This window comes from Muscardinus avellanarius (assembly GCF_963383645.1).
Source record: "Muscardinus avellanarius genome assembly, chromosome: 3".
Classification (NCBI taxonomy): Eukaryota; Metazoa; Chordata; class Mammalia; order Rodentia; family Gliridae; genus Muscardinus; species Muscardinus avellanarius.
This window is the reverse complement of record NC_137788.1, coordinates 53539861-53566851: the sequence shown is the minus strand read 5'-3', so window position 1 is coordinate 53566851 and position 26991 is coordinate 53539861. Positions and strand designations below refer to the sequence as shown.

The window sequence follows — 26991 nt, the reverse complement described above, 5'->3', positions numbered from 1 at the left end:
CACACGTGTGTGTGTACACATACATACATACATACATACATGATGGAAAAAGAGAGAGAAATATCTTGCTAATTTGCACTAGTGACCCACAGACCCCTTGCAAATTGCAAATCAATTAGTATGTGACTAAATACAAGTGTTAAAAATATAACAAGGACATGATCACACAAGCATATATCAGTATAGACAAATGGCCTTTAGTTAATTAAAATGTTGCCTGCAGCATATTTTAATAGCCTTTTGTGATTATTGCAAAATCACACTCCAAAACCTGTAGCCAGCTTCCAGTTTTATTTGAATTGTCAATAAATTTGGAAAAGAGTTGCAAAGGTATAAAAGCCAAAGCTTTCTGTGTAATGAAAAGGCACAGTAAATTAATAATTTCAACAAAGGAAGAAAATCTTGCCAATAGAAGCACTAACACAAAAGAAATACAACTTATATAAACTAGTTTTCAAAGTAACCTTGTAACCCAGTACAAGTGATAGTTCAAAACTAGAATTGCATCTGTGGTGCTGAGACAATTCAAATGTTCTCTTCCAAAAAACTGATAATAAATCAATTTTAATTGTTTCAGGATTTAATTCCCAAATGGGCAAAATCTGGATTTTTTATAATAGTCTGAAAGTGGTAATAATAAAGGGTAGAGGCTGAAAGATGTACCTAAGTAAGTAATAAACTAGAAATTCCATCCAAATGAGACAGGATGAAATATTAGCACATAAAATATATGGGCTACCATGTATTAATGAGATGCAAATTTGCCATTTTGCCCCACTTGTTGCACACAGAGGTCAGGAAGCTACCATTCTGCTCTCACTGCTCACATACAGGCCACCACGCATAAACAGAACACATCTGCCATTATTCCTCCACTGGCCACGTGCAGACCGATGAGCAAGAAAATGCTTCCTTTTTCTTCCTGAAATGCCTCAAATTCAGGATACTGGACATTACCCACACAAGTAAAATCTATCACAATTTGCTGACTTATGTATTAGCCTGTGTTAATTAGGTTTTTCTCTATATATTCCTTAATTAAACATGTGCTATTCATTTTTGGAATATTAGTCATCATTAAAATATACATTCATATATATGTGTATCCATATGCATACACACATATAAGTATGTATATACATGTACGTGTGCGTGTATGTATATGTATGTGTATATGTATACACACACATATATGAAGCTGTTGACAGGGTACTTATATCTTAGGCAAGCTATGACAATCTCTTTAATTCTAAAATTTCTTTTAGAAATAGATTTATATAAAGTCCGAAGTTATTTTTTCCAGGGATTAATCATTGTGATGTTAAATTGAAACTTTTTATTTCTCTCTCTTTCTCTTTCTTCTCTCTCTATATATATACCTTTTTTTTTGTACTAGGACCGAACCCAAGGGTCTCTACCATTGAGCTACATCCCTGAGCCCATTTATCTTTTTATTTTGAGACTGTCTTGCTAAGTTGCACAGACAGGCCTCAAACTCACAATCATCCTACGTTAGCCACTGAATTGCTGGGATTACAGGTGGGTTTCACAGTGCCTGGCTGAAATATTCTTAAACTATGGGAATGTGTTTTACTTGAAAAGTATTCAGGCCAGGCGTGGGGGCACATGCTTTTAATCCCAGCGCTTGGGAGGCTGAGACAGGAGGATCGCACAGGTTCGAAGCCAGTCTCAGCTACTTAGTGAGGCTCTCAGCAACTTAGTGAGACCCAGTTTCCAAATAATATATATATATATATATATATATATATATATATATATATATCTGGGAGTATAGCCTGGAGGTAGAAAAGCCCCTGGCTTCCACCCCCAGTACCACACATACAAAAAAAGAAAAGAAAAGAAAGAAATATATTCAGAACTTGAACTTCAAGTATACAAGCAATAGGAATTTTTTTTTTTTTTTTTTTTGTATTTCTTTAACCACCTTCTTCCCTCTCTTCTTATCCTTTTCTGCCATAATCACAATCATCACCATAGCAGCAGACAGTGAGTCCCTATGGACAGGCAATTTATTTTAATTTTAAAAAATTTATTTTGTACTTGGGATTGAACCCAGGGGTGTTCTATCTCTGAGCTACACCCCCAGCCCTTATTATTTTTTAAACAGTCTTGATAAGTTGCTTTTGGGTCTTGCTAAACTGCTGAGGCTGGCCTCAAATCTGTGATCTTCCTGTTTCAGCCTGCCAGGTTCTAGGATTACAGTTGTGCACCATCATGTCTGGCAGGGATTCTTCTTTTAATCACATAGCCTTATGGTTCAGCCAGGCATTAGGAAAAAGGTTACCTCTTTAAGTACGAGTTCTCAGATGAACGGTTCTCTTCTTTAGAGCAACTGAAGCATTAATTAACAAATTAAATGTTGATGCACAAATTATCAGACAGATCTACTTAGTCAACAAGAGGTTGTCAGCTATGTGTACATCTCTCCTGATTCAACTTGAGATTTTCCCCCTTTATAGTCTCAAAGTGCACATGACAATAGATTGTTCAGAATCACCCGTCTTTTTTCTTCCGATAAAAAAATACATAAAAATTTTTCTAAATTCAATTAATTTAGGAAAATAGTAGGAAAAGAGACTTAAGCATGAGGAATTTTGTTCAAAACTGAATTACAAGTCAGGTGTGGTCATACCTGTAATCCCAGTAGTTGGAGGCTGAGACAGGAGGATTGCAGGTTTGAGGCCAGTGCACAGTAACTTAGCCAGATTCTATTTTAAAATGAAAAATAAAATAGGACTGGATGTGATGGTGCACACTTGTAATCCCAGTACTTGGGAGGCTGAGATGGAAGGATTGTAGGTTCGTGGCCAGCCTCAGCTACTTGGTGAGGCCCTCTGCAACTTAAGTGAAACTCTGTTTCAAACTAAAGAATAAAAAATAGGGCTGGGGGTGTAGCTCAAAGGTAGAATGCCCCTGGATTCCATCTCAGTACCACAAAGAAAGGGGAGAGGGCTGAGGATGTAGTTGAAGTAGAATGTCCTGGGTTCTATTCCCAGTAACTAACACACACATACTGCACACACTCACAAACACACACACACACACACACACACACACACACACACGCACGTACATTACATATACATTTAAATCCATAAAGTAATAATGCCAACACTAACCTGTTATGACTATTGCTTTTGAAGAATAAAAAATCTAGAAGTGATTTGTAGGAGCTAAATAAAAATTTACTCAACAAATAAAACTTTCTACAGTTTGCCAGGCACTATAACTCAATGACCTCGCAAGAATGGTCCGTGGCATGTCAGAATGTTTGTGTTCTCCTAGGCTAGTGAGTTGAAACCTAATCACTAACCCGAAGGTAGTAGTGGGTGGAGCCTTTGGGGAGGTGATTAGGTGAAGAAAGTGGCATGCTCACAAATGGGATCAGTGACCTTACAGAGGAGGCCTGAGGGAGCCCTGTCTGCCATTTGGAGACCCCGCAAGGAAACACCGTCTATAAAGCAGGAAATGGAGCAGGCACAGTGGTGCGTACCTATAATCTCAGTACCTGGGAGACTGAGGCAGGAGAAAGCACAAAGACAGCGCGTGACAGTCTAGTGAGACCCTGCTTCAAAATAAAAAATAAAAAGGGCTGAAGGCGTAGCTCAGTGGCACAGCAGAGCATGCCTCGGTTCAACCCCCAATAACAGAACAGAACAGAACAGAACAGAAAAGGCAAGACAAGAAGGGCCTGGGGAAGTGGGAGCTCAACAGATACCAGATCTGCGGGCGCCTTAATCTCAGACTTCCCAGCCTGCACAACTTTGACAAACAAATGTCTATTGATTATAGCACCCAGTTATTTTGCCAGAGCAGCCTGAATGAACTAAGAGAGTTTATAATAAATTAAATATTTTAAATGTACACTGATAGTTGTAAATCACTTAAAAGTCACTTTACTAAAGTACCCAGCACCTACCATCCTACACACATCATTAATTTACCAAAGAAATTCTTTTCTTGATTGTGCTCTGTTCTGAATAATCAAAATTGAAATAACCCGCCACTAAACTAGTGGGACTTCATTACTACTATTAAAATTCTACTCAGCTTTCTATTCTATATTCTATACAATTTCAAATCATTTAAATTTTCTTTATTGAAGGAGGAGGGTTCAATTTCCGAAATACCTCACTACATTAGATGACTTCCTCTGGCTCTTCTGCAACTATTTTTTTTCCGCTCTCTTTGAAATAGGCGGACACAGAACTGGTAACAAAGGCAAGTGTGAAGGGGTGAGAGCAATGTTCTAGTCGTAGCTACAGCAGCAGCCTCTCGTGTACTAAACACTTATGGGTAGACAATGTTCAGTGCTGCTCTTAGTCCATTTCCAATGCTATGATAAGACATACAAGGCTAGATAACAACATATGAAGAAAAGGGGTTTGTTTAGCTCATAATTTTAGAGGCTAAAGATCTAAACAGCAAGATGCTCTGTCTCTGGTGAAAGCCTCATGGCAGATGGCATCACAGTGGGAAATTGTAAGTGTAAGGGAGAGAAAGAGAAATCACACAGAGAGACAGCAAGCTGGGAGTGACTCAGGTGTCAGGCCACGAGTCCCCTGAGCACTACCTCAATTCCTTCTGAGGGCAGCATGCCAATGACCTAGCAACTTCCAGTAGGCCCCTCCTCTTACAGGTGTCTTAACATGCCCCACGGGGACTGACCAAGCCTCTAGCACATGGACCTGGGGGACACACAAACTGTATCCACCTCAGCAGTACTTAGGCCTCCTCTCCTGTGATTCTCACACACGCTTCTGTGAAGTCTTCAGGCCTAAACCCATCACGGTGTGCTTTCTGCTCTCGATGGACAACACCTTGCCTTTCCTCGAGTCTGTTGAGCTTTTACCACATAACTCTCAATGCAACCCCTGACAGAGGAAGAGCAAGAAGACTGTGCCTAACGGAGCACCTGGAGGTGGCGAGGCCCAGGGGTGCCTAACATGCAAAGGCCCATGAAAGGAAAGCTTGCCTCAGTTTGCGGGAGTAACAAACTAGAGAGGCAGAAAGAGCCACGGGTGGCAGGAAAGTGCGCCAATATGGGAATGCTTCAGGAGCAGCGGGGTGAGGCTGGAAGATGACACGCAGGCACGTTTCCACCACGTTAGTGCCCAGACCTGGAATGAGCTACTCTCTGTTCCCAGTGTCCCTTGGAATGGAATGGTCTTACTGGTGGTAACAAATGAGAAAGCAATAATATAAATTATCATCATAAAATAGCACCTAACATCCTTTTAGCACTTACTCAATGCTCATTATTGTTTGATCATTCAAATAAAAAATCATCATGCAGGAGACAGGTGCCTTATTATCCCCACTTTACAGATGATAACTGAGGCCTAGCGGGCAAGAGCAACGCCGAAATCACTCAGATCTACTTGTTATTTCAGTCAAGTAACAGAATTTGACCACCTCCTTCCACTGCTGATGGCAATAATGGCTGCAAACAACAGGGACTCCCTGCTCTGACTTGCTTACTCCATGAGCTGCAGGCGGAGTGCAGGGGAGTGCAGAGCCCCAAACACCCCCTGCCACTACAGACAGCAGAGCTGACAGCTCCCCTCCACCGCTCCTACCAGCTTCTTAATAAGAAGCTCCCCAAACTTCCCTGGGTCCAGCCTTCCTGCTGACTCCCTGATGAGAACCTTAATGAGTCAGCAGATGCTCCAGCAATGGGGAGAGGAGGATTCAGAGGGCTCTGCTATAACAGCAATCAGATCCAGAAAGGGAAGAAGGTGAAGAATTCTTTTTTTTTTTTTTTTTCCCAGTACTGGGGATTGAACCCAGCGGCATTCTACCTCTAAGCTATACCCCCAGCCCTATTTTTTTTTATTCTTTATTTTATTTATTTTTTTTGGTGGTACTGGAGGTGGAACCCAGGGGCTTTTCTACCTCCAGGCTATACTCCCAGACCTATTTTATACTTTATTTGGAAACTGGGTCTCACTAAGTTGCTGAGAGCCTCACTAAGTAGCTGAGGCTGGCTTCGAACCTGTGCGATCCTCCTGTCTCAGCCTCCCAAGTGTGGGGATTACAAGCGTGCACCACCACACCCAGCTTTTTATTCTTTATTTTTGAAACAGGGTCTCACTAGTTGCAAAGGGCCTCACTAAGTAGCTAAGCCTGTCTGTGAACTGCAATCCTCTTGTCTCAGCCTCCCAAGCGTGGGGATTACAAGCGTGCGCCACCACGCCCGGCAGGAAAATATATTTTAATAATAGACAGTGAGTTTGTCAACAAACAAAAAGTAAAAGTTTTATATCAATAATTGCATCTCTAGAGGAGACTGTAGGTTTTAGAAAACCAGACCAATCTGTCTTACCTGATAAAAACCAGTTTGACCTTGGATGGGGCAGTCTTAATAATGGCAGATGCATTTTGGTGACTTCTTCCATACAGGACCTGATTGTTTATCTGGTTGGGGAAAAAACGAACTTGTAAAATATAGTCTATATATTTTGTATAAAATATATAATATTTATATATCATTACACACACACACACACACACACACACACACACACACACACCTATTTACACTTGGAATTGAATGAGAAAGTTATATTGGGATCAACCCTAGGGCTTTGCACATGCTGGGCAAGTGCTCTATCACTGAGTTACACCTCCAATCTCCAAGTTTATTTATTTGTAAGTGCATATACATATGAATTGCTAATATGAAAAATCTTAGCATTTTTATAATATATATTCAAACACAATTTCTAAGCAACTGTTAATAATCTTATAAGTTCAGTTTGACTACAGTTAAAAAGAACATATAGACCTTGACCCTTTTGCTAACTTTAAGAGAACAGTAGTTGAGCTCAAGGGTTTATGATAAAGATTTAATTTCTTGCAGCTTTTCTGGAAAATATAGAAAGCAGAAAAAACTATAATCTTCACCAGAACTCTGGAGGGCCCATTAAATACGATTTTATAAAAGTGTCAAGGCGTACATTTTGTTACCCCTGAGGACATAAATATATATATTTTTTCTGTTTTAAGCCAAGTTTTGTATTACTTGCACAGAAAATATTTTATGGTAGACAATCAATGAACCATCTGTTCAAGTCCCAGATGTCAGATTCTTAACTTGACTGCAGGCACTTACATACGACCTAAAAACATTAGATGTAAAGTCTTTCATCCCAGATCTTCCCACTGATACACTCTGCAATAGCTATAATCACTCTCATATTTATTTCATCCAATTAATAATAGCTTCTACAGTTTGACTTTCTTTAGCCCATCTCTTTAATAAGGAACTACTGACCTATATTATTATATTATCCCCTTTAACTGTGGTCTTGACCATTTCTACTACTTAAGAGACAGCATGGTGTTCTACATCAAGAAAAGTAAAAATGGGGTTGAAGCTTTTTGTAATCAGCACCTAATTTGTCTATACTTGAGGTCTCTGAAATTTTTATTTGAAGACACTACTGGAAAAAAATCTTTTTTGTCATAAAGTTATAATGAGAAAGTACATGGAAGTGAACACTTCAAAGGACAGAATGAAAGTGGATATTTTTAATCTTAAAAAAAGAGCATCCTTGGCCTGCCTGAAGGGGTCACACGAGGCCTCACACTAAGAGGCTACTGCAGGGATGACCTTGGTCACCTCTTCTCTGCTGGCCTTCCCAAGGTCACCAGCTTCACTGAAACCTATTTCCATACTGTCATTTCTCTGACTCAGTTTCCACTTCTCTAAAAGGAATTTAAAACCTACTTCATAGTTGTGACACTTATAAGGGGCAATACCTTTACTATTTGTGCTGATATTGATACCCAAAAGATTTATTTTTATGTGTTCAAAACCACTCTCTTTTCAGTCATAAAATCATGCATTTTAAAATGCCCACACTTCAGGTTTTATCTTTTCTTTTTTAAAATTAAAAAAATTTTTTTTTGGGTGGTACTGGGGTTCCTGGAAGCCCTTCTACATCCGGGCCATACTCCCAGACCTATTTTATATTTTTGAAACAGGGTCTCCTAAGCCAGCGTGCGCGGCTGGCTTCAAACCTGCGCGGTCCTCCTGTCTCCTCCTCCCAAGCGCAGGGATTACAAGCGTGCGCCACCATGCCCGGCTTATATCTTTTCTCTTAACATTTTCAATTTTCACGGATGGCTTCCCTTCCTTCCTTCTTTCATCCACTCATCTCTTTTTGAGGGGGGATGCTGGAGCTTGAACCCCAGATTCTTGCACTTGCTAAGCATGTACTCTATACCACGAAGCTACACAGCCAGCCTATATATATCTTCACATAACTTAGTTATTAGGCAAATGGTTAGAGACATTATGTAGTCATTAAGAGTAATGTGAAGAAGCATACTTAATGACATAGGAAATGTCTAAAATGTATTAAGCAGCAAAACCAAGTTTCAAAATAATATGCCTAGCACGATTATGATTTTTGCTAACCATATTTTCCATCCTCTTTAATATACAACAAACCACCACAAGGATCTTTAAATCATATTTTAAAATGAGATGATGTGTGGAACAAACCCAATTCCAAGTCTGTATTCTGGTAATTATTTGCAAATGTTTCTCCACTGTGCATGGCCTCTGTACCCAGAGGTAGTCTTTTCTAAACCAGAACTATTTAAGCCTCCTCTCTTTGCATTCCGTGACACTCAGCTTAAGAAATCTCTCTTGTTACATTTACATGCCAGCAAAGCATAGTGAGGCATTAGTGCAGGTACTGAACTGAGCTAAACTCCCCGAGGGCAAAAGGCGGCACCCTCCTCTTGGCATTTCCAGCTGCGCCAGCACAGCTTGTCCCCAGTGGCGCTCAGTGAGGCTATCTGAGCCGCGAGCCCTGCATGCAAGTGACATTTAGTCAACCCTAAGTATGCTTTCTCCGACATGGACTCTGGCCTTGGAAGTGACTGAGGTTAAAAAAAAATTGGTTTTGATCAGCAAAAAGCTTGTGCATATAGAAAAACCAAACTGTTTCTGGTTTATGGATAGGCCTGCTTTTCATTATGAACCTCCTTTGGACAGAACAGAATATATGGCACTTTAATTCTAAGAGGGAATTATGATAACCCAGATGAAGAAAGCAGGTCATTAATTTGAATTTACCCAGGAGTAAGCACAGTCGTGCCCCTTTCACGGTGCCGATGCTGAATGCTCACAGGCTTTGGCAGGAGGACGGCAGCACAGCTTGCTTGTTGCTGCCGTTTCTTCCAGTGCCAACAACCCTGGTGTTTACTGCGAAGGCAGCTGCTCCCTGCCAGTGCTCAGAGGCCTCTGGAGAGACTCTGCTACGCATTGGAAAACTGGGAACGCAGCAAGAAACTCAAGATGGAGGGGACCCTCATCTTACAGATTAAGTCTAAAAGGAAAATCCAGATCTTTGGATAAAAACATCTGCATTCTGGCCTTAAAAACGACATATTAGCAGCCTCTGGGTTTAAGGAGAGGTAGCTTTCCATTGTGCTTTTGTAGTCTTGTCTAATATAAAAAATTTTCACCATTGAAATGAAGGGTATACAGCTTCTAGCTCTGGACACAGTTTTTATATTTTTCCTTCTTAAATGAAACAAGCTCTAGAGGAAATTCAGTAATTAGAAAGAATATGATACATTTTGTGCCCAATTAACTTTGGACAACTACTTATTCTATTACTAGGCAGTATTCTTTAAACAACAGATTGGGGAAGGGGGAGTCTTCTAAGTATAGCATGGGCAAGCAAGAAAGCATCTACATCTCTTGGAGGTCTTGTGGGTAAATAATAGCCAACAATGGCTGCAGTCTCCTGAGGACTTGCTCATACACAATAGTGTGCAAAACTCTCCACGCACAGCATCTCATTTAGCTCCCAGGACCATCAGTACAGTATGAGGCTGGAACTCAGGAGTTGAGTAATTTGCCAATATAATATAATTATCAGTTAAAAACCCTGTAATCCTAGGATACATTCAGAGGTCATATGTCTGTATGGTGCATATAAAAAGTCAGATCATTTCTATAGGTCATCTTTATAAACAACCTAGTAAATAAAATGAGAAATAACAGAAGGTGCCAGGCACCCATCACCACAGGTCCTGGGCTTCCAAGATGGAGAGGACAGAATCAACCATTTCATCACAATGCACAGAGGAAATGCCCAGTGGCTGACCGGTGGGCTTTACATTATTATTGTTTTTGTTACTGAGGATTGAACACAGGTGCTTTTACCTCTGAGCTATGCCCTGAGGCCTATTTTGTTTTATTACTTGGAACAGGGTCTTGTCAAGTTGCTGAGGGAAGTTGCTGAAGATCCTCTTGTCCCCACCTCCTAAGTCCTGGAATGACAGGTGTGGGCCACCATGCTTGGCCTGGTCGGCTTTTTTTTTGGGGGGGGGGCGGTGGGTGGTCCTGGGGATGGAACCCAGGGACATTCTACCCCCAAGCTACACCTCCAGCCCTATTTGTTTTATTCTTTATTTTGAAACAGGGTGTCACTGAGTTGCAAAGGGCCTAAGTAGCTGAAGCTGTCTGTGAACCTCCATCCTCCTGCCTCAGCCTCCCAAATGCTAGGATTATAAGCACGCATCACTACTCACAGCTGGCCTGGTAGACTTTTAAAATTCCTCAACGGAATACAGAGTGTCATAACACTGAACTTTTCTTTTTAAACAGACTATTATGACACTTTTTCCACTGTACAAATATATACAAATTCACCATCCTCATAGTACCATCCTTTACTGACCCAAGCCAAAGGAAAACAATTAAAATACTTCATTTTGAACCAAACACTGCTTCTGTCCTTTTCATAATATGCATGGCCAGATTACCTAGACATATAATTTTCTATTTACTGCCAGTAAACAGGAAAGAAACTAAGTGCCTTTCCTTTTTCAAAGCTAACTTTATGAATTAAAGAATAAAAAAAATATTTAGACATGTCCTTATCTTTAATATTAACCTACAATGGGGTTTAAACTCTAAGAAATGGTATTAGTGTCCTTGCAAGAAAGGACATGAGAGATGATCCCTCTCTCCCCATGTGACAGTACAGCCAAAAGGAGAGTATCTGCATAGCAGGGAAGGGCCTCAGCAGCAAATGACCACCCGCATCTTAATGGTGGGCTCCAGTTTTCAGAAATGTGTCAGAAGCTGCCAAGCGTATGGCACGCAGTCTGAGCTAACACAGTCTTTTGAACTCATTTCTGTTCTTGCTACTGCAAAGTCTCCGCTGATGCACGAGGGCCCCTCCAATTCTAAATATTAATGTGCACATACAAGTGAGGTTCCTCTTGCAATCTCAATCTTGCACTCTCTTAGACACCCAGAAATTTGCCTTGGTGTTCACAAGGAGAAAGAAAAAGAAAAAGAAAAAAGGCTTTCTGTCCAAAAGAGCTTTTTTTCTGCTTTTGAATTCATCTGATTCCTGAACAAGAAGGCCTCCTTCAATCCTCCAGCTAGTTAGCAGCTTCTACCTTAGCTCCATGATCGCTGGCCCCAGAAAGTAATCTTTTATCTTCTTAATAAGTTGGTTCATTTTTCCCAGTGTCTGAATTTCCATTTCAGTGGCATGTAACTCAGGGGCAAACCAAAACAGATCAGAATTTTGAGGCCAACAGCATACACCAGTTGGGAATTGAACCCAGGGCCTCACACATGATAAACACATGCTCTACCACTAAGCTACACCACCATATTTGCAAGGCTTGCAAGTTATATAATGGGTTTTCAATGTATTTAACATTCCCCTACCTGGTTTGGTTTCTATAACTACAGTGAGAAAAGAATGCAAAAACCTGATATGAGGTAAATTTCCTATGTATCAAACATGATATATTGAATCATAATATTTCATAGTTTGTTGCAGAAGTAGAATTAAGGTTAATCCAGTAAAGATTCAGTAAAAGGAAATGGATGCAAATCCTTTGCTAAGACTACATAAATTTTCATTTTAGAGGTCTTTAATGAGATTTGCTTTAATGAAATTAATATTCAAAAATATCACAAAGAAATCGTTTTTCAACCCCCTAGTTTCCCATAATTCAACTGAACATGAGTATAAATTTATGCTGAAAAGCAGCTCAATTAAATCTATTCAAAAGACGAACCAAATTGGAAGTAAAAGTTAATTAACTTAAACTAGGACTGAAAAAATTAATTACACAAAAATTAAAGTTTAGTTCAAGTAACAGATTCGCCTGAGGTTTGAACATCATGTCAAAATTTATTATACTCAACAAACCCTTGCTCATTCTTTTTTTTTAAAGCAAAGACTTTATTATGAAAAGTGGTAAATTATTAGCAAAAGCTGAGTTGAGATATAGATTAAACTGCTGACAATAAAATCTGAGAGTCCTTCCTACTATAATGTATTCTGAACTTCACATTAATACATTAAAATCTATAGTGTAAGCCAGGCAGGTGGCACATGCCTGTGGTCCTAGTACTTGAGAGGTGGAGACAGGAGGACCACAGGTCTGAGGCCAGCCTCAGCAACTTAGCAAGATCCTGTTTTCAATCAGAAAATAAAAAGGGCTGAAGATATAACAAAACTAATGGCAACAGAAACCCAACCCAATCAAATAAACACAACAACAATTTACTAAAAAGGAAAAAAGAATCTCAGTAGTGTATTTTTTTCCTTAACTCTTATTGAACACACATTCAGAATGAACTAATCAAATGTGTTTATAATAATAAACACTTTTATAAGTTATTTTTTTGTGGTACTAGGGATTGAACCCAGAGATATTCTAACTCTGAGCTACATCCCCGACCCTATTTTTTAATTTAAAAAACAAGACACAGTGGCACACACTTGTAATGCCAGTACTTGGGAGGCTGAGACAGGAGGATCTCAGGTTCACAGCTAGCCTCAGCTACTTAGCCCTCCACAACTTAGTGAGATCTTATTTCAAAATAAAAAATAAAATAGGGATAGGGGTGTTGTTTGGAGGTAGAATGTCTCTGAGTTCAATCCTTAGTACCACAAAAACAAAAAACAAAACAAAACAAAAACAAACAAACAAACAAAAAACAGGGCCTTGCTAAGTTGTTGAAAGCCTCACTAAGTTGCTGCGGCTGGCTTCAAATCTGTAATCCTCCTGTCTCAGCCTTCCAAGTACTGGGATTACAGGCTCTGAAATTAACTCTTGAGCTAATAAGTATATCTCTAAGGATTTATCCTAATAAGATTAAAAGTTCAAGCATCAAAATGTCTAGCATGGCTACATTTTTAATACAAAAAAGTTGAAAAATGACATTTATCAACAAGAGATTTATTACTTTCATCACTATATGTTAACAAATGAAAAAATCAATCTATTAAAAGCGGGATTAAAGCCGGGCGTGGTGGCGCACGTTTGTAATCCCCGCGCTTGGGAGGCCGAGACAGGAGGATCGCGCAGGTTCACAGGTTTGAAGCCAGCCTTGCTGGCTTAAGAGACAATGTTTCCAAATAAACATATAAAAATAGGTCTGGGAGTGTAGCCCAGAGGTAGAAGGGTTTCCAGGAACTCCAGTACCACCACCAAAAAAAAAAGCAGGATTAGCCGGGTGTGGTGGCACACGCTTGTAATCCCTGTGCTTGGGAGGCTGAGAGAGGAGGATCGCGCAGGTTCAAAGCCAGCCGCAGCTACTTAGTGAGGCTCTCAGCAACTTAGTGAGACCTTGCTTCCAAATAAATATAAAATAGGTCTGGGAGTATAACATAGAGGTAGAAAGCCCCTGGGTTCCACCCCCAGTACCACCAAAAAACAAAAAACAAAAACAAAAAAAACTGCCAAGTGAAAAAGAGACAAAGAGTACATAACCTACATTATCTATCACATTATTATAATAAAAGTTTGGGTATAAAGAGCATTCTGTGAATGTCTATGTCAACAGTGATAGCATCTCTCACTGATGGGATCCATGATGAGCACCAGTTTGTTTTTATCAATTTCTTATAACTATCATAACTTTTAACTTTTAATCATAATACCATTTAACTTTCATCCTATAAGACATACACACACACTATACCATGCACATGTATGCTGTAAATATACTCTGATAAAAGTTTAACCCGGGCGTGGTGGTGCACTCTTGTAATCCCTGCACTAAGGAGGATCACGCAGGTTTGAAGCCAACCTCGGCTACTCAGTGAGTCTCCCAGCAACTTAGTGAGACCCTGTTTCCAAATAAAATACAAAATAGGTCTGGGAGTGTAGCCCAGAGGTAAAAGCTCCTAGGTTCCAGCCCCAGTATCACCAAAAAAAAAAAAAAAAAAAAAGTTTAATAGCTGGGTGTGGTGGAGCATGCCTGTAATCCCAGCTTCTTGAAATGCTGACACAGGAGGACTGCAAATGTGAGGACAGCCTAGGCAACTTAGTAAGACCCTATCTCAAAATAAAAATTTAAAAAGGGCCAGGGACGTATAGCTCAGTAGTAGAGCACCCTTGGGTTCAATCACCAATAACACACACACACACACACACACACACACACACACACACACACACACATACACTCTCTCTCTCTCTCTCTCTCTCTCTCTAATAGACATGTTGTACATGCATCCATATTTATCCATTTATTCACTTAACAGACACTGCACATGTGGGTGGGATACAGGAATTTTCTTTATCAGCATTCTGTAGTTAACACATACTGAACACTGAATATGGTCTAAATATCATATTCTCTGAATGCTACTTTGTAGAAATTACTTTTCAGCCAGATAGGGTCCCTGCCCTGAAGCATCTGGTACTCTAATAAGTGACATACATCTTCTAACAAAAGATTGTGGTGCCATATGGTGGACAGGAGCATAAAGTAGGAAGCAGTCGTGTCTTCCTGGGGGAGCGTGGGTTGGTCTTCAGGAGCGACAGACAGAGACTCAGCAGGCATGAGGGAAGGGGGTGGCAGAAAGGGCGCTGGCCTGGGGGGCCTGTGAGAACACGCAGGGGTACACCACAGGTGCTGCAGGGTGGCTTCTCGGGGAGGGAGAGAAGCAGAATAACAGATACCAGAAGATTCACAAGCTTCTAGATTGTTTTTCCTTCCTCCAAACCTTGGGCACCAGCCCCTCTGTAGAAGATGCTCACTTTCCAGACCAGGGCTCGGTTTTGCAGATGGGAGGACTGAAGGAAATAGAGGGGTACTGGGGCCAGGGATGGGACGTGGGATGTGATGAGACCTCACAAGAAAACACCATTCCACCATAAAGAACAGAAAGTTCTGGAAAAAATTACATTACTTTTATTCTAAAGGAAGACAAATACATATCAAGCAGCAACATCTTAATACCTTGGGCAGTCGGGCGTGGTGGCGCACGCTTGTAATCCTTGCTCTTGGGAGGTGGAGACAGGAGAATCACGCTGGCTTAAGAGACCCTGTTTCCAAATTTAAAAAATATATATAAATGGGTCTGGGAGTGTAACCTGGAGGTAGAAGGGTTTCCAGGAACCTCAGTACCACACACATACACCAAAAAAAAAAAAAAAAAAAAAAAAAAAAAAAAAAAACCCTTGGGCAAAGAAGCAGGTTTTAAGAACTAAGTATAATGCAGTGTTGAAATGAGATCTTCTGAAACTTCAATTTCATATGCAGTACAATGTTCCCAAAAGAACACACTCCTTTAAAAGGCTTAGCATGAGACATTTATCTCAAACAAAACCAATTAAATCAACATACTTTCTAAAGACACTGTAATAGTAATATGCAGTTCAAATCTTTCTAAATTTGATGTATTGGGAAAATAGTAAGATATTATTTTTTTCCTCCTTTGGTACTGAGGATTGAACCCAGGGGCATTTGACCTCCAGCGGGTAGGGGAGTGGAGAGGGAGGAGGGTAATTGCCTTTTACCTGCATATCATAGGAAGGCAGAGTATGATTCACCTTGTGCGTGCATGCGTTTGTGTGTGTGGTGCTGGGGATTGAACTCAGAGACATTCTACCTGAGCCACATCCCCATTTTAAATTTATTTTGAAACAGGGTTTCACTATGTTGAAGAGTCTCACTACTTGCCAAGGCTGTCCTTGAACCTGTGATCCTCCTTTCTCAGCCTCCCAAGTACTGGGATTACAAGTGTGCACCACATCTAGCTCATAATCCATCTCATAACAGCTTGTTAATATTGCAGAGGAATCATATTTTCTGAGGAGGAGGCATTACAACCTAACTCTGAATGTTCTTGTTAACCAGATAAGCAAGTGAGACTTCAGTGACCAGTGACCTGGAATTCCTTCTGCTATGAACATCAGTACATGCTACCAGTCAAAAGTTCCCCACTAGGAATACTTAGCTTAGTATTTGCTTTCTTCATACAGACAGATGATCTGATTAGAATTTTATCCCAAATCTGTTGCTAATGATTTCCCCCTTGCCTTCAAAATATTTTACTTGTGCCTTTTACAGACATGATCAAAACCTCAACAACCATCAAAGGACTCTACCCTAAGTCTCCTCTTTCCAACTTGTGTCTGTCTGTCTCGTCTTGTTAGTGACTCTGTCCTGCAGAGGCAACATTCTACCACATGTACTTGGTGCCTTTCAAAGCCTACCTCATAGAGAGTTCAGGGCTGCAGTACTGCTCAGCACAACAGAAAAGATGGGTGCTCCTCTACTTCCATAAGGAGGATACAGATCCGCAAACTCAGTGAATTGTAAAAGGGTTTACAGTAAGGTAGCTGGAGAGCCAGGCTGCTGTGCCCATGCCTCTCCTAGGTATGGGGCCTCAGAGCTGTGTGCCGAGGTCCTGCTACTTCTCTTAATAAGCATCCTCGTCACCCAGGACGTCCTAGTACATCACAGAACGCAGAGGAGCGCTGCAGACACTGAGCAGAGAGGCACTGCTGCACTTTGTCCTTCCCCAGCACAGCTCACCTTTGTTTGCAGTTTCCCTCAGTGATCTCAGTTTCTCCAGTCACCTTCACTTCAGTTTTTGCATGGCACTTTCTTCCTAGGATTTTTTTTTTTTTTCTCCCAGTACTGGGGATGGAATCCAGGGGTATTCTGCCTCCAAGTTACACCCCCAGCCCTATTTTTTATTCTTTATTTTGTGATCCTTTATTGATATATTTTCTTTTGTATTTTAACTCGCTGGGCACTCCACTGCGCCGCTGTTGATGTGATCCTTTATTGATACATTTTCCTTTGTATGAGTTGCAAAGGGCCTCACTAAGTAGCTGAGGCTGGTCGTGAACCCAGATCCTTCTGTCTCAGCCTCAGTGTGCACCACCACGCCCAGCTCTTTCTAGGATTTTAACATAATTCAGCTCACTAGCGAGATTCCACATATGTTTTCGTAGGAGCAATAATGAGGACTGTAATAATATAATAATTAAATGTCATTCCTTAAAGAGAACAGGAAGAATATAGGCTTTGTGGCTAAATATTTCAGTGACATGAAAATGAAGTGTAACTAAATAATTCAAAAGTTTTCCCCTAACAAGCCAGGGTCAGAAACAAAAATGGCAAAAATAGAGCTCTGAGATTTCATAGCAGGAAACAGTGAAGAGAATGAGGCCACCAACCGGAAGTGGGTTTTACATAACAGCTTTTGCAGCCTGAAAATAAAGCCTGAATTCTGTGATGGAAACGGGAGGAAAAGTTCTTTAATGATGCAGCTCAGAGAAGCTCTCACACTGTGCAAGGGCAAGTTAAAAATGATTATTTTTCTTCTTTGGATCTTAAGAGAGGGGTACAGTTTCTTAACTGTGGGGTATTGGGCATTGAACTCAGGGTTATTACTGAGTTAAAACTCAAACTTATTACTGAGCTATAGCTACTGTCCTTCTTATTTTGAGAAAGTTCTTGCTAAGTTGCTCAGGTTGTCCTCAAACTTGTCATCCTCCTGCCTCATCCTTTGAAATTGCTGGATGACTGGTATATACCACCATGCCAGGCTTGCATTGTTTATTTTTACTTTTACTGGTTCATTACAGTTTCACATCATAACTTTTTTTTTTTTTGGTGGTACTGGGGTTCCTGGAAGCCCTTCTAGACTCCAGGCTACACTCCTACACCCATTTTATTTTTGGAAACAGGGTCTCTTACGCCAGCATGACTGGCTTCGAACCTGCACGATCCTCCTGTCTCCGCCTCCCAAGTGCAGGGATTACAAGCGTATGCCACTACGCACGGCGTACATAACTTTTTAATGAATTTAGAGTGATGCTAAATTTAAAGTGATGATAAATTTTAATAAGATAAATGGGCATGAAGGTGCACACCTGTACTGCCAGCCACTTAGGAGGCTTTAATGGGAGGCTCAGGCGTTAATTTCTAGTTTGGGCAGTTTTATAAGACTCTTGTCTCCAAAATAAGTGAATAAAAGTTAGGACAAAAAATAATATGGAATTGCACTGTGAGAAGAAACTATCTCAGAAATTTTAAATCGGTATTAGATTAACCAAATTAATCTATTCCCACCCAAAGTACAAAATAATAAGAGATTCACATATTACCTTCTAGAATAATTACAAATCCAGAGCTAAGTAATTTAAGAACTTAACCTTTAGAGCCAGAAAACCCAGTGTTCTGTTGATTCTGCCTCTTCCTGTCCCACTTTCCTTACCTGCAGAAAGGGATTAAAACAGCACCTGTTCCCTAGGATTGCAGAAGCTGAGCACTAGAAAGCAAGGAAAGACCTGACATCCCTGGGCATGGTGGAGCATGCAACGTGGGAAGTTGAGCAGGAGGGGTCACAAGTTAGAGGCCAGCCTGGGCAACTCAAAATAGAAAACACAAAGGGCTGGGGTATACAGTGCCCCTAGGTTCAATTCCCATTACCACACACAGAGAAAGAGAAAAAATAAAAACAGTGAAATACACTTTACAAAATTATATCCAAGCCCCTGGATTGAATATAATTCACACAAAGGAAGGAAGGAAGGAAGGCAGGCAGGCAGGCACTTCAGAAAATTACAGTTATGACAATAATCTATAGTCAGTCTGTCTGTCTGTCTGTCTGTCTCCTTCCTTTTTCCTGTTGTGTGCTGGAGATTGAACCCAGGGCCTTGTGAATGCTAGGCAAGCACTTTATTCCCCAATCTAAAAGAGCCAATCTAAATAACAGAGCTTTTGATTATAACTTACATGTAAGCACACTCAAAGATGCCCAAAAGCTAGTGATTTATTTACTTCTGTACCATACTTCCAACTCACATCTAAATTTTCCAAAAGATTTAGAATAAATTCACTGGTGAGAAGTGGGGGTGAAGCAGAGACTGTTGGTACTTGGGTAGGTGGTCTGCCTCAAAGCAACAGCATCTATGTGGATCACTCTTAACTTTTATGGCTTTAGATTTTTCTCTTATAAAATTACTATTACACCCCAATAAGTTGTATGAATATAATGCACCAATAAAAAAAATTAAAATAAAATAAAATAAAATTACTATTACTAGTCAATAAGATATGAATTTACCTGTAGATTTATGTCTATCCCTGGCATGTATGGTGAGTATTCATGCTTTTTCCCCCAATGGTTCTTTTTTTCCTTTTCTTTTTGGCAGTACTGGGGATGGAACCCAAGGGCATTCTATCTCCGAGCTACACTCCAGCCCTATTTTTATTTATTTATTATTCTTTAGTTTGAAACAGGGTCTTACTGAGTTGCAAAGGGCCTAAGTAATAGCTAAGGCTGTCTTCGAACCACTATCCTCCTGTCTCAGCCTCCCAAATGCTGGGATTACAAGCATGTGCCACCATGCCCAGCTTCTCAATGGTTCTTAAATACCATTGTTACCCATGTTTGAAATGGCATGGTTTAGTTTAGACTATCCTGCAGGTCCATGTTGCAAAGGGAAGGCACCTCATGCTCCTCTGCCTGAAAGAGCTCTGGAGCTGGAGGAGACACAGCTCTACAGGCCAGCCCTTCGGCGCCACCCACTCCACTCCTTCCAGCGGCTGCTGTAACCTGACAAATCACTTGATTCCCCACACGGCACTCTTCAGCTCTCTTTTCCCACACTTAGGCTATAGGGAAGATTAAAAATAAATCCTGTATTCGTATAGAACAGCACCATGCCCAGGCCTGCACATTATCTGGGGCTAATTGCTCAGGGAAATGCCAATACTCCAGAGTAAGTCCCATTCCCATCTACATGGTAATTATATGCTAACGCCTTTTGAAATTAACTCAGTAACTCCACACTAGGATCCAAGTAAAAGGTAAAGAAGCAGAGATTTAATCACATTGTCTGCTGGAGGCGTAATTTAAAATTTCTTTTATATACAAACTGGGCCATTGATTGGCAGAATGCACTGACACTCTCCCAATCTAACAATGCAGTTCCACAGCCACAAAACTGTGGGCCAGCGTTACACCAGGAATCAGTCACACAGACAAGACTCTGGTGGAAAGTGAAAGCTTCTAACTTACAAGAAGACACAGTACGGCTTTGACCATTTTGACCATTCTCTTTTCTTTCTTTCTTTTTTTTTTTTTTTTGCAGTATTGGGGATGGAATCCAGGTGCATTATACCTTTGAGCTACACCCCCAGCCCTCTTTTTTATTCTTTATTTTGAAACAGGGTCTCACTAAGTTGCTGAGAGCTTCGTTAAGTAGCTGAGGCTGTCTGTGTACCACGATCCTCCTGTCTCAGCTTCCCAAGTACTGGGATTACAAGCATGCACCACCATGCCTGGCTTGATCATTCTTTTTTCTACTTCTTTGCCTCATTTAAAGGTTTTAAGAAAATCTGATCGACTATAAATAAAAGGAGAATGTGAACAAAGTAATAACATAACAACGGCAACAAAGCAATGAGAAAAAATGAGTGAATGCTGGAGCGGTACAATAGTCAAGATCCAAAAAATTTTACTTAAATCCTTCAGTTTGAGGGAGAGACTGTAAAAATCAATTCATTTTGTTGGATCAGCAAATACGCACAATTTGCTCTGATTGCTTACCCAAGTAATCCGGCAAGCAGGGCCTAAAAGCCCATTTGCAAATGCCTCCTACACAATGTGTTCTTCAACCATCTTCTATACTCAATATCCAAAGAACAGCTATTGTAACACTGGCTTTTAGCTCTTGGGCTACTCATCATTAAATCAATTTCCTATTCTCAGCTAACAAGCACACTGGATTTGATATTATACTATATAACAATTCCCTACATATCAAAGAAAAAGAACAGAACTTTTTTTCAGCGCTATTAAAAGCCAGAAAAATGTTTCCAACACAAATTTATTCCCCTGTCATCCTTGACCTAAGGCCAAAAAAGTCACATGAGAAAATGGGTTATAACTGCTTAAGAATCAGGTCTGTGCATTTTCCCAATCCCCAGAACACTGCATGGAATAATTAAGGAATAAGGACATGACTTTCCTCTAAGACATGCTTTTAGACATAGAAGTATCAGTATACATGAAGTAAAAAGAAATTAAATACAGAAATCAACACAAAATAATAATAATAATAATTATTATTATTATTATTAGTGGTACTGGGAATTGATCCCAGGGGTATTCTACCTCTGAGCTATACTTCCAGTCCTACTTCAAATTTGATTTCAAAACAGGTTTCATTAGGTTGCTGAAGGTTTTGCTAAACTGCTGAGGCTGGCTCAATCCTATAATCCTCCTGTCTCAACCTCCCAAGTACGAGCATCACAGGTGGACACCACCACGTCTGGCTCAGTGGATGCTACTGGCTGAAATGAATTTAGGAATTACTGTGTACCAGAAACTAACAAAACTTGATACACCTCCTCTGGTAATTCCTGAAATAGCTCCTGAAGTCAATTCTATCTCATCACTGGCTTGCAAGCTCTAGGAGAACTGGTATGCATTTTGTTCACCAATGGAGACTAAATACCCTGTTCACACAGTGCCTCTGACATGGCAAGTGCTCAGTAAGATAGTTGCGGGATAACTTTGTCTGTGTGGTACTGGGGATGGAATCCAGGAACATTCTACCTCCAAGCTACACCCACCCCCAGCCCTATTTTTTATTCTTTATTTTGAAACGGGGTCTCACTAAGAAGCTGAGGCTGGCTGTGAACCTGCGATCCTCCTTTCTCAGCCTTCCAAGTACTGGGTGTGCCACCATGCCTGGCTCTGCTGGATGAATTTGAAATAGAAAGTATCGGAGGTTTTGGGAAGATGATACATAATGTTAACATCTGCGTTTCAACTATTTTTATTTGTTTTCATCTTTTTGAAACCAAAGAATCTTTGATAGCTGAAGAGAAATTAAATTAACTTATTGGCATGTTTAATATTCCTGTTCTCTCCATCTCTGAATGAAGATGAAGTTGCTGAATCACAGTGAAGGAGGGAACAGCAGTCCAATAAGGCACAGTGCTGTACTCTTTTTTTTTTTTTTTTTACCCAGGAGACCTTTGTAGCCTTCAGCTTGGCAAACAGATACCTGAAGTTTCTGCACATGAGAGGAAATTTGATTTAATTAACAGTTAAATATTTGCATGTTGTCTTATTATGATGTCATGAGAAATATAAATTTGGTCTCTATACTCAATTCCTGGCATGTGGCTAAATCCTTACAGTTTCCTGAGCAATAGGGTATGAGGTCCTGAGGTCCACTTCTGTCTTAATATTTTGTCTTTGACCCTGTTCCTGGCATAAAACACTCAATCTCTTGGAATTTGCTGGGTGGACAGGAGCAACATTTGTTCTAATGAGAGAGAGAGAGAGAGAGAGAGAGAGAGAGAGAGAGAGAGAGAGAGTGTGTGTGTGTGTGTGTGTGTGTGTATGTGATGCTAGTTGCTAGTGGTAGAACCCAGGGCTTCACTTGTATGAGGCAAGGGCTCAACCACTAAACTACACCCCTGGCCCTAATAAGGTAACTCTTGGTGAGTTCCTGCAGAGGGGCTGGTCACCAGAAAGACCAAGCTGTGATTAAAAGCATTAAACTTTCAGCGCCAAACCCCATCCCCCAGAAATGGTAAGGGACTAGAGACTGAGTTCATGATGGATTATACCTATGTGATAAAGCCTTCATATACAACCCTGCAGTAAACTGGGTGTAGTGGCATGCCTTATGGTCTCAACACTTGGCAGGCTTTGGAGAGAGGACGGCTTGAGCTCAGGAGTTTGAGACTAGTCTGGGAAGGAGAGCGAGATCATATCTCAAAAAAAAAAAAAAAAAAAAAAGCAACATACCTAAACTACGGGCTTTGAGAGCTTCTGAATTACTGAGCACATGCAGGTGCCTGGAATGTGGTGGCCCAGAGACAGCATGAGGCATGGAAGCCCTGTGCCCCCTCCACACATACAGCTTGCCTAATGCATCTTTTCCATTGGCCTCTTCACTTGTACCTTTTGTAATAGCCTTTATAACAAATGGGTAAACATTAGGGAAAGTACTTCCCTAATTTCTGTAAGATGCTCTAACAAATTAGTGGAACCAAAGGAAGTGGTCATGGGAGCCCCCAATTGATCTTAGAAGTACAAGACACAGTCTGAAGTGATGTCTGAAGTAGGAGGGCCGGCCTTGTGAGGCTGAGACCTGTGGGATTCAATGCTGGCTCCAGGCAGATAGTTTCAGCATTGAAATGAACATCACAATGTGCAGCTGGTGTCCATTGGAGGACTGCTAGTTGTATGGGGAAAGCCCACCACAAACCTGGTGTCAGTGAGTACTGTGTTGACAGTGTAAGAGGAGAAACACATACAGTATAGGGAACCCTTTCTGAAACAATTAATTCTCAGAAGAATTAGGGTAAATTAAATAGGTCTTTCAAGACTTGTAGCATGTTGATTTTGTGGCTGGCTTGTAAGAGCCTCTTTACTCTGCAGGTATAGCTCATCTGTTACCAGTATCTAATCAAATGCCACATGAAGAAATAAAATAGCAGTGCTTCTGTTGGTCTGGATCCCATAAGACATTCCATCTTGAGACTTAATAACATAGAAAGAATAGAATTAGAATCTTTGCATTTCAAATGATCACCTTCTGGGAGTTTCCAAACCATGAAGGACAGGAAATCTGTGTCTAGGTACAAACAACACATATCATGTCTTGATATGCACAGTCCCTAAAGACTAGAGTATTATAAATCAGGAATCTCATGGATTTCAACAAATACAGTATATGGTTTGTCCCCTTCAAAACTCTTGCTGAAGTTTAATCACAACTGTAAGATATTAAGAGGCAGGGCTAAATGAGACTGTTAAGAGGTGATTACGGTTCTGTCCTCATAAGTAGGGCATAACTATCCGTTCCTGATAGCGGTAGGTTAATGGGTTACCTCAGGAGTGAATTTTCTCTGAAAGCCAATTTTGCTAGGTCTCTCAAGTGCTCCCCACTTCTTACCATGTGATGATTCCCCCACACCACTTTAGGATTCTGTTAGTGAAGCCATTACTAGATGTGGCCCTCAACCATGGACCATGAGTCAGAATAAACCTCTTAAAAAAATAACATGTTCTGTGGTACTGTGTTATTAGCAAAAGAAAACAGACTAAGACCTGGGGCGTGTCAAAGGAGGACTGTGGGGAACACAGTGCATCAATGGCTGCGGCAGGGGCCTTGGAGTCTGGCAATTGGGATTCTTGCCCAAACTCACTTGGTTCCAAGCTTAGACACTCAGTTCTGGAATATTAAGCATGTTACTTATCCAGTTTTCTTACCCATGAAATGAGAGTGATAATAGTACTGACCACATAAGGCTCTTAAGAATCTTAAATACTAATGATGTGTGAGCACATAGGTACAGTGCTAGCACTGACTCAGCCATTAGCTCTTACTTCTGTCACTCATGCCACCACCTTCAGTTTAGTCTCACTTCTGAGGTCTCTAACAGCAGCCAAAGGAAATAAAGTTGAAGCAGTGAGTTATATCAATTAATACAGAATGTCATCTTTGACTTCTATTTGCTTGAAGTCATTTTGCTAATCATTGCTTCTACCCAGTGTGGGTCCCCTCTACGATCCTGTATTATGAAAGAACAAGCAAAGCAAAGCAATCTCAGAAGTGGCTTCTTTGCAGGAACAGGTTTTATGTGGGAAGAAGCTGCTGGGACTTGGAAGACAGGTGATGCTAATGGTCTCACAGCTGTATCTGACCAGCTTTTGCTGCAGATACTATTAGGCAAGTCTAATTATGAATGACTGTGGATTCTATTTTGAGTCAGATCCCAAAGAAATTGCAAATGCAAAATCAAAATCCTCCCCTTCAAGGCAACGGTCTGACAGCCAGTGTCTATGTGACTGGGCTGAACCAAGTGTCCAAATGTGGGAGCATTGCTTCCAAGAGGCTTTCGAGCACAGGGGTTGACAGAGCGCTAGAGTCAAAGCAGCGCCGTGACCGAACACCTCGTGACTTCAGCAGCAAGAGGCCGCTGTGCCTGGTAATGGGGATAGACCAGTGGCCACTTTTATTATTCTATTTTTCAGTCTATAGTGTAGTGTTCTTTCCATGTCTGTTTTCTTCCCCTAGACTGAGAGATATCTGAATGAAGGAAGTGCTTGTACTCCTCTCTTTTTTGTGTTCGATTCTAAGAGATACTAAAAAATACTGGCTGAATGAATGAATGAATGAATGAAGCGAGTGAATCCAAACTAACACAAGCTCAGAACAGAAGGCCTAAGCTTAGAAAACAAATGTCTTTTTACATTACTGATGAAACCATCCAGAGAAGTGGCAAAGCATCAGCCTTCTTAGCTTCTTTTACCTTTCATTTATCCCTAAGTAATAAACCTATTGTGTCTTTGACTCACATCACCAATATGACAGACATTAACCATTTCTGACAAATTTGTAGGCTTTTGTTGGACTTAACAGCTTCCCCCAAAAAGCGAAACAACAACAGTTATATTTCTGGCTGATTCCAAACCCAAAGAGAATTCTGACAAAGACTAGGAATGTTATAATCAAATTAATTTTGAACCTTTAAAAATTGTTATTAAAAATAGGCCCTTTGGCTCTTTTATATTTTTCCGTGTGTGTGTATGTGTGTGTGTGTGTGTGTGTGTGGCTGAACACAAGGTCTTGCACATGCTAAGCACATGCTCTCCCACTGAGCTACACTCTCAGCCCCAACTATGCTTTTAATATGTTCTCATGAGAATTTTACTTATGGACTCTAAAAATATTTTTTGAGATTCATGTTACTCAAATAATAAGTGACATCTGCAATCAACAATCTGATTTCTGCTCTTGCTTTGAAATATAATTTCAAATAATTGAAGAAAATATATGTCAACATTGACATTTTACTTCATTTTCCTGTAGTCCTCTCACCTCTAATAGTTCATCTCCAATTCGCATCCGTCCGTCCATCCCAGCAGGTCCTTCCGGGTTAATTCCCACCACAAATATGCTCATGCGTGATCTGTCTTTATTTCCAGCAAGGCTGAGTCCCAGTCCATTTTTGTCCTTTTCAAGTTCGATAATGTGCAATTCTCCAGAAAGGTCTGCATATCTTTGCCTGATTTTTTCTATTAAAAGAAAAGTTAAAAAGTTAAATAGAGCAGTTGAATCTATATTCTGGAGATATCAATATTTCCTGATACTTCCTGTAATTCCTCTACCATAGTTGCTCTTCCATGAGGTCAGTGCTCTAGATTGGATCTTAAATGTCGCCCAAAGGTCCATGTATTATTATTATTATTATTATTTATTATTATTATTATTATTTTATGGTACTGGGGTTCCTGGAAGCCCTTCTACCTCCGGACTACACTCCCAGACCTATTTTTACATTTTTATTTGGAAACAGGGTCTCCTAAGCCAGCGCGCGCGGCTGGCTTCAAACCTGTGCGATCCTTCTGTCTCTGCCTCCCAAGTGTGGGGATTACAAGCATGCGCCACCACTCCCGGCAAGGTCCATGTATTAAAGGCTTGGTCCCCAGCCAGTGGCGCTATAGAGAGATGGTGGAACTTTTCAGAAGTGGGACCTAGTAGAAAGAAGTTAGATCACTGTGGTCTGCCCTTGAAGGAGGTATTGGGTCCCCTGTTTTACCAACTATTCCTCCAATAAAGGACTAATAACTAGAATATACAAAGAACTCAAGAAATTTAGCACTAAGAAAACAAATTCCCCAATTA

At 40.5% G+C, this 26991-nt stretch overlaps 1 protein-coding gene across 3 annotated transcripts in view; it reads right to left on the bottom strand.

The window, feature by feature from the left end:
- PATJ (PATJ crumbs cell polarity complex component) overlaps positions 1–26991 on the bottom strand; it is a gene marked incomplete at both ends in the record, with an annotated part of 372146 nt that overhangs the window by 144802 nt on the left and 200353 nt on the right. For all 3 annotated transcript variants that reach the window (XM_080692386.1, XM_080692387.1, XM_080692385.1), the window contains 2 exons: positions 6347–6438; positions 26185–26381. In XM_080692386.1, coding sequence (XP_080548512.1) covers positions 6347–6438; positions 26185–26381 — 289 coding nt within the window. The remainder of the gene's footprint in view (positions 1–6346; positions 6439–26184; positions 26382–26991) is intronic.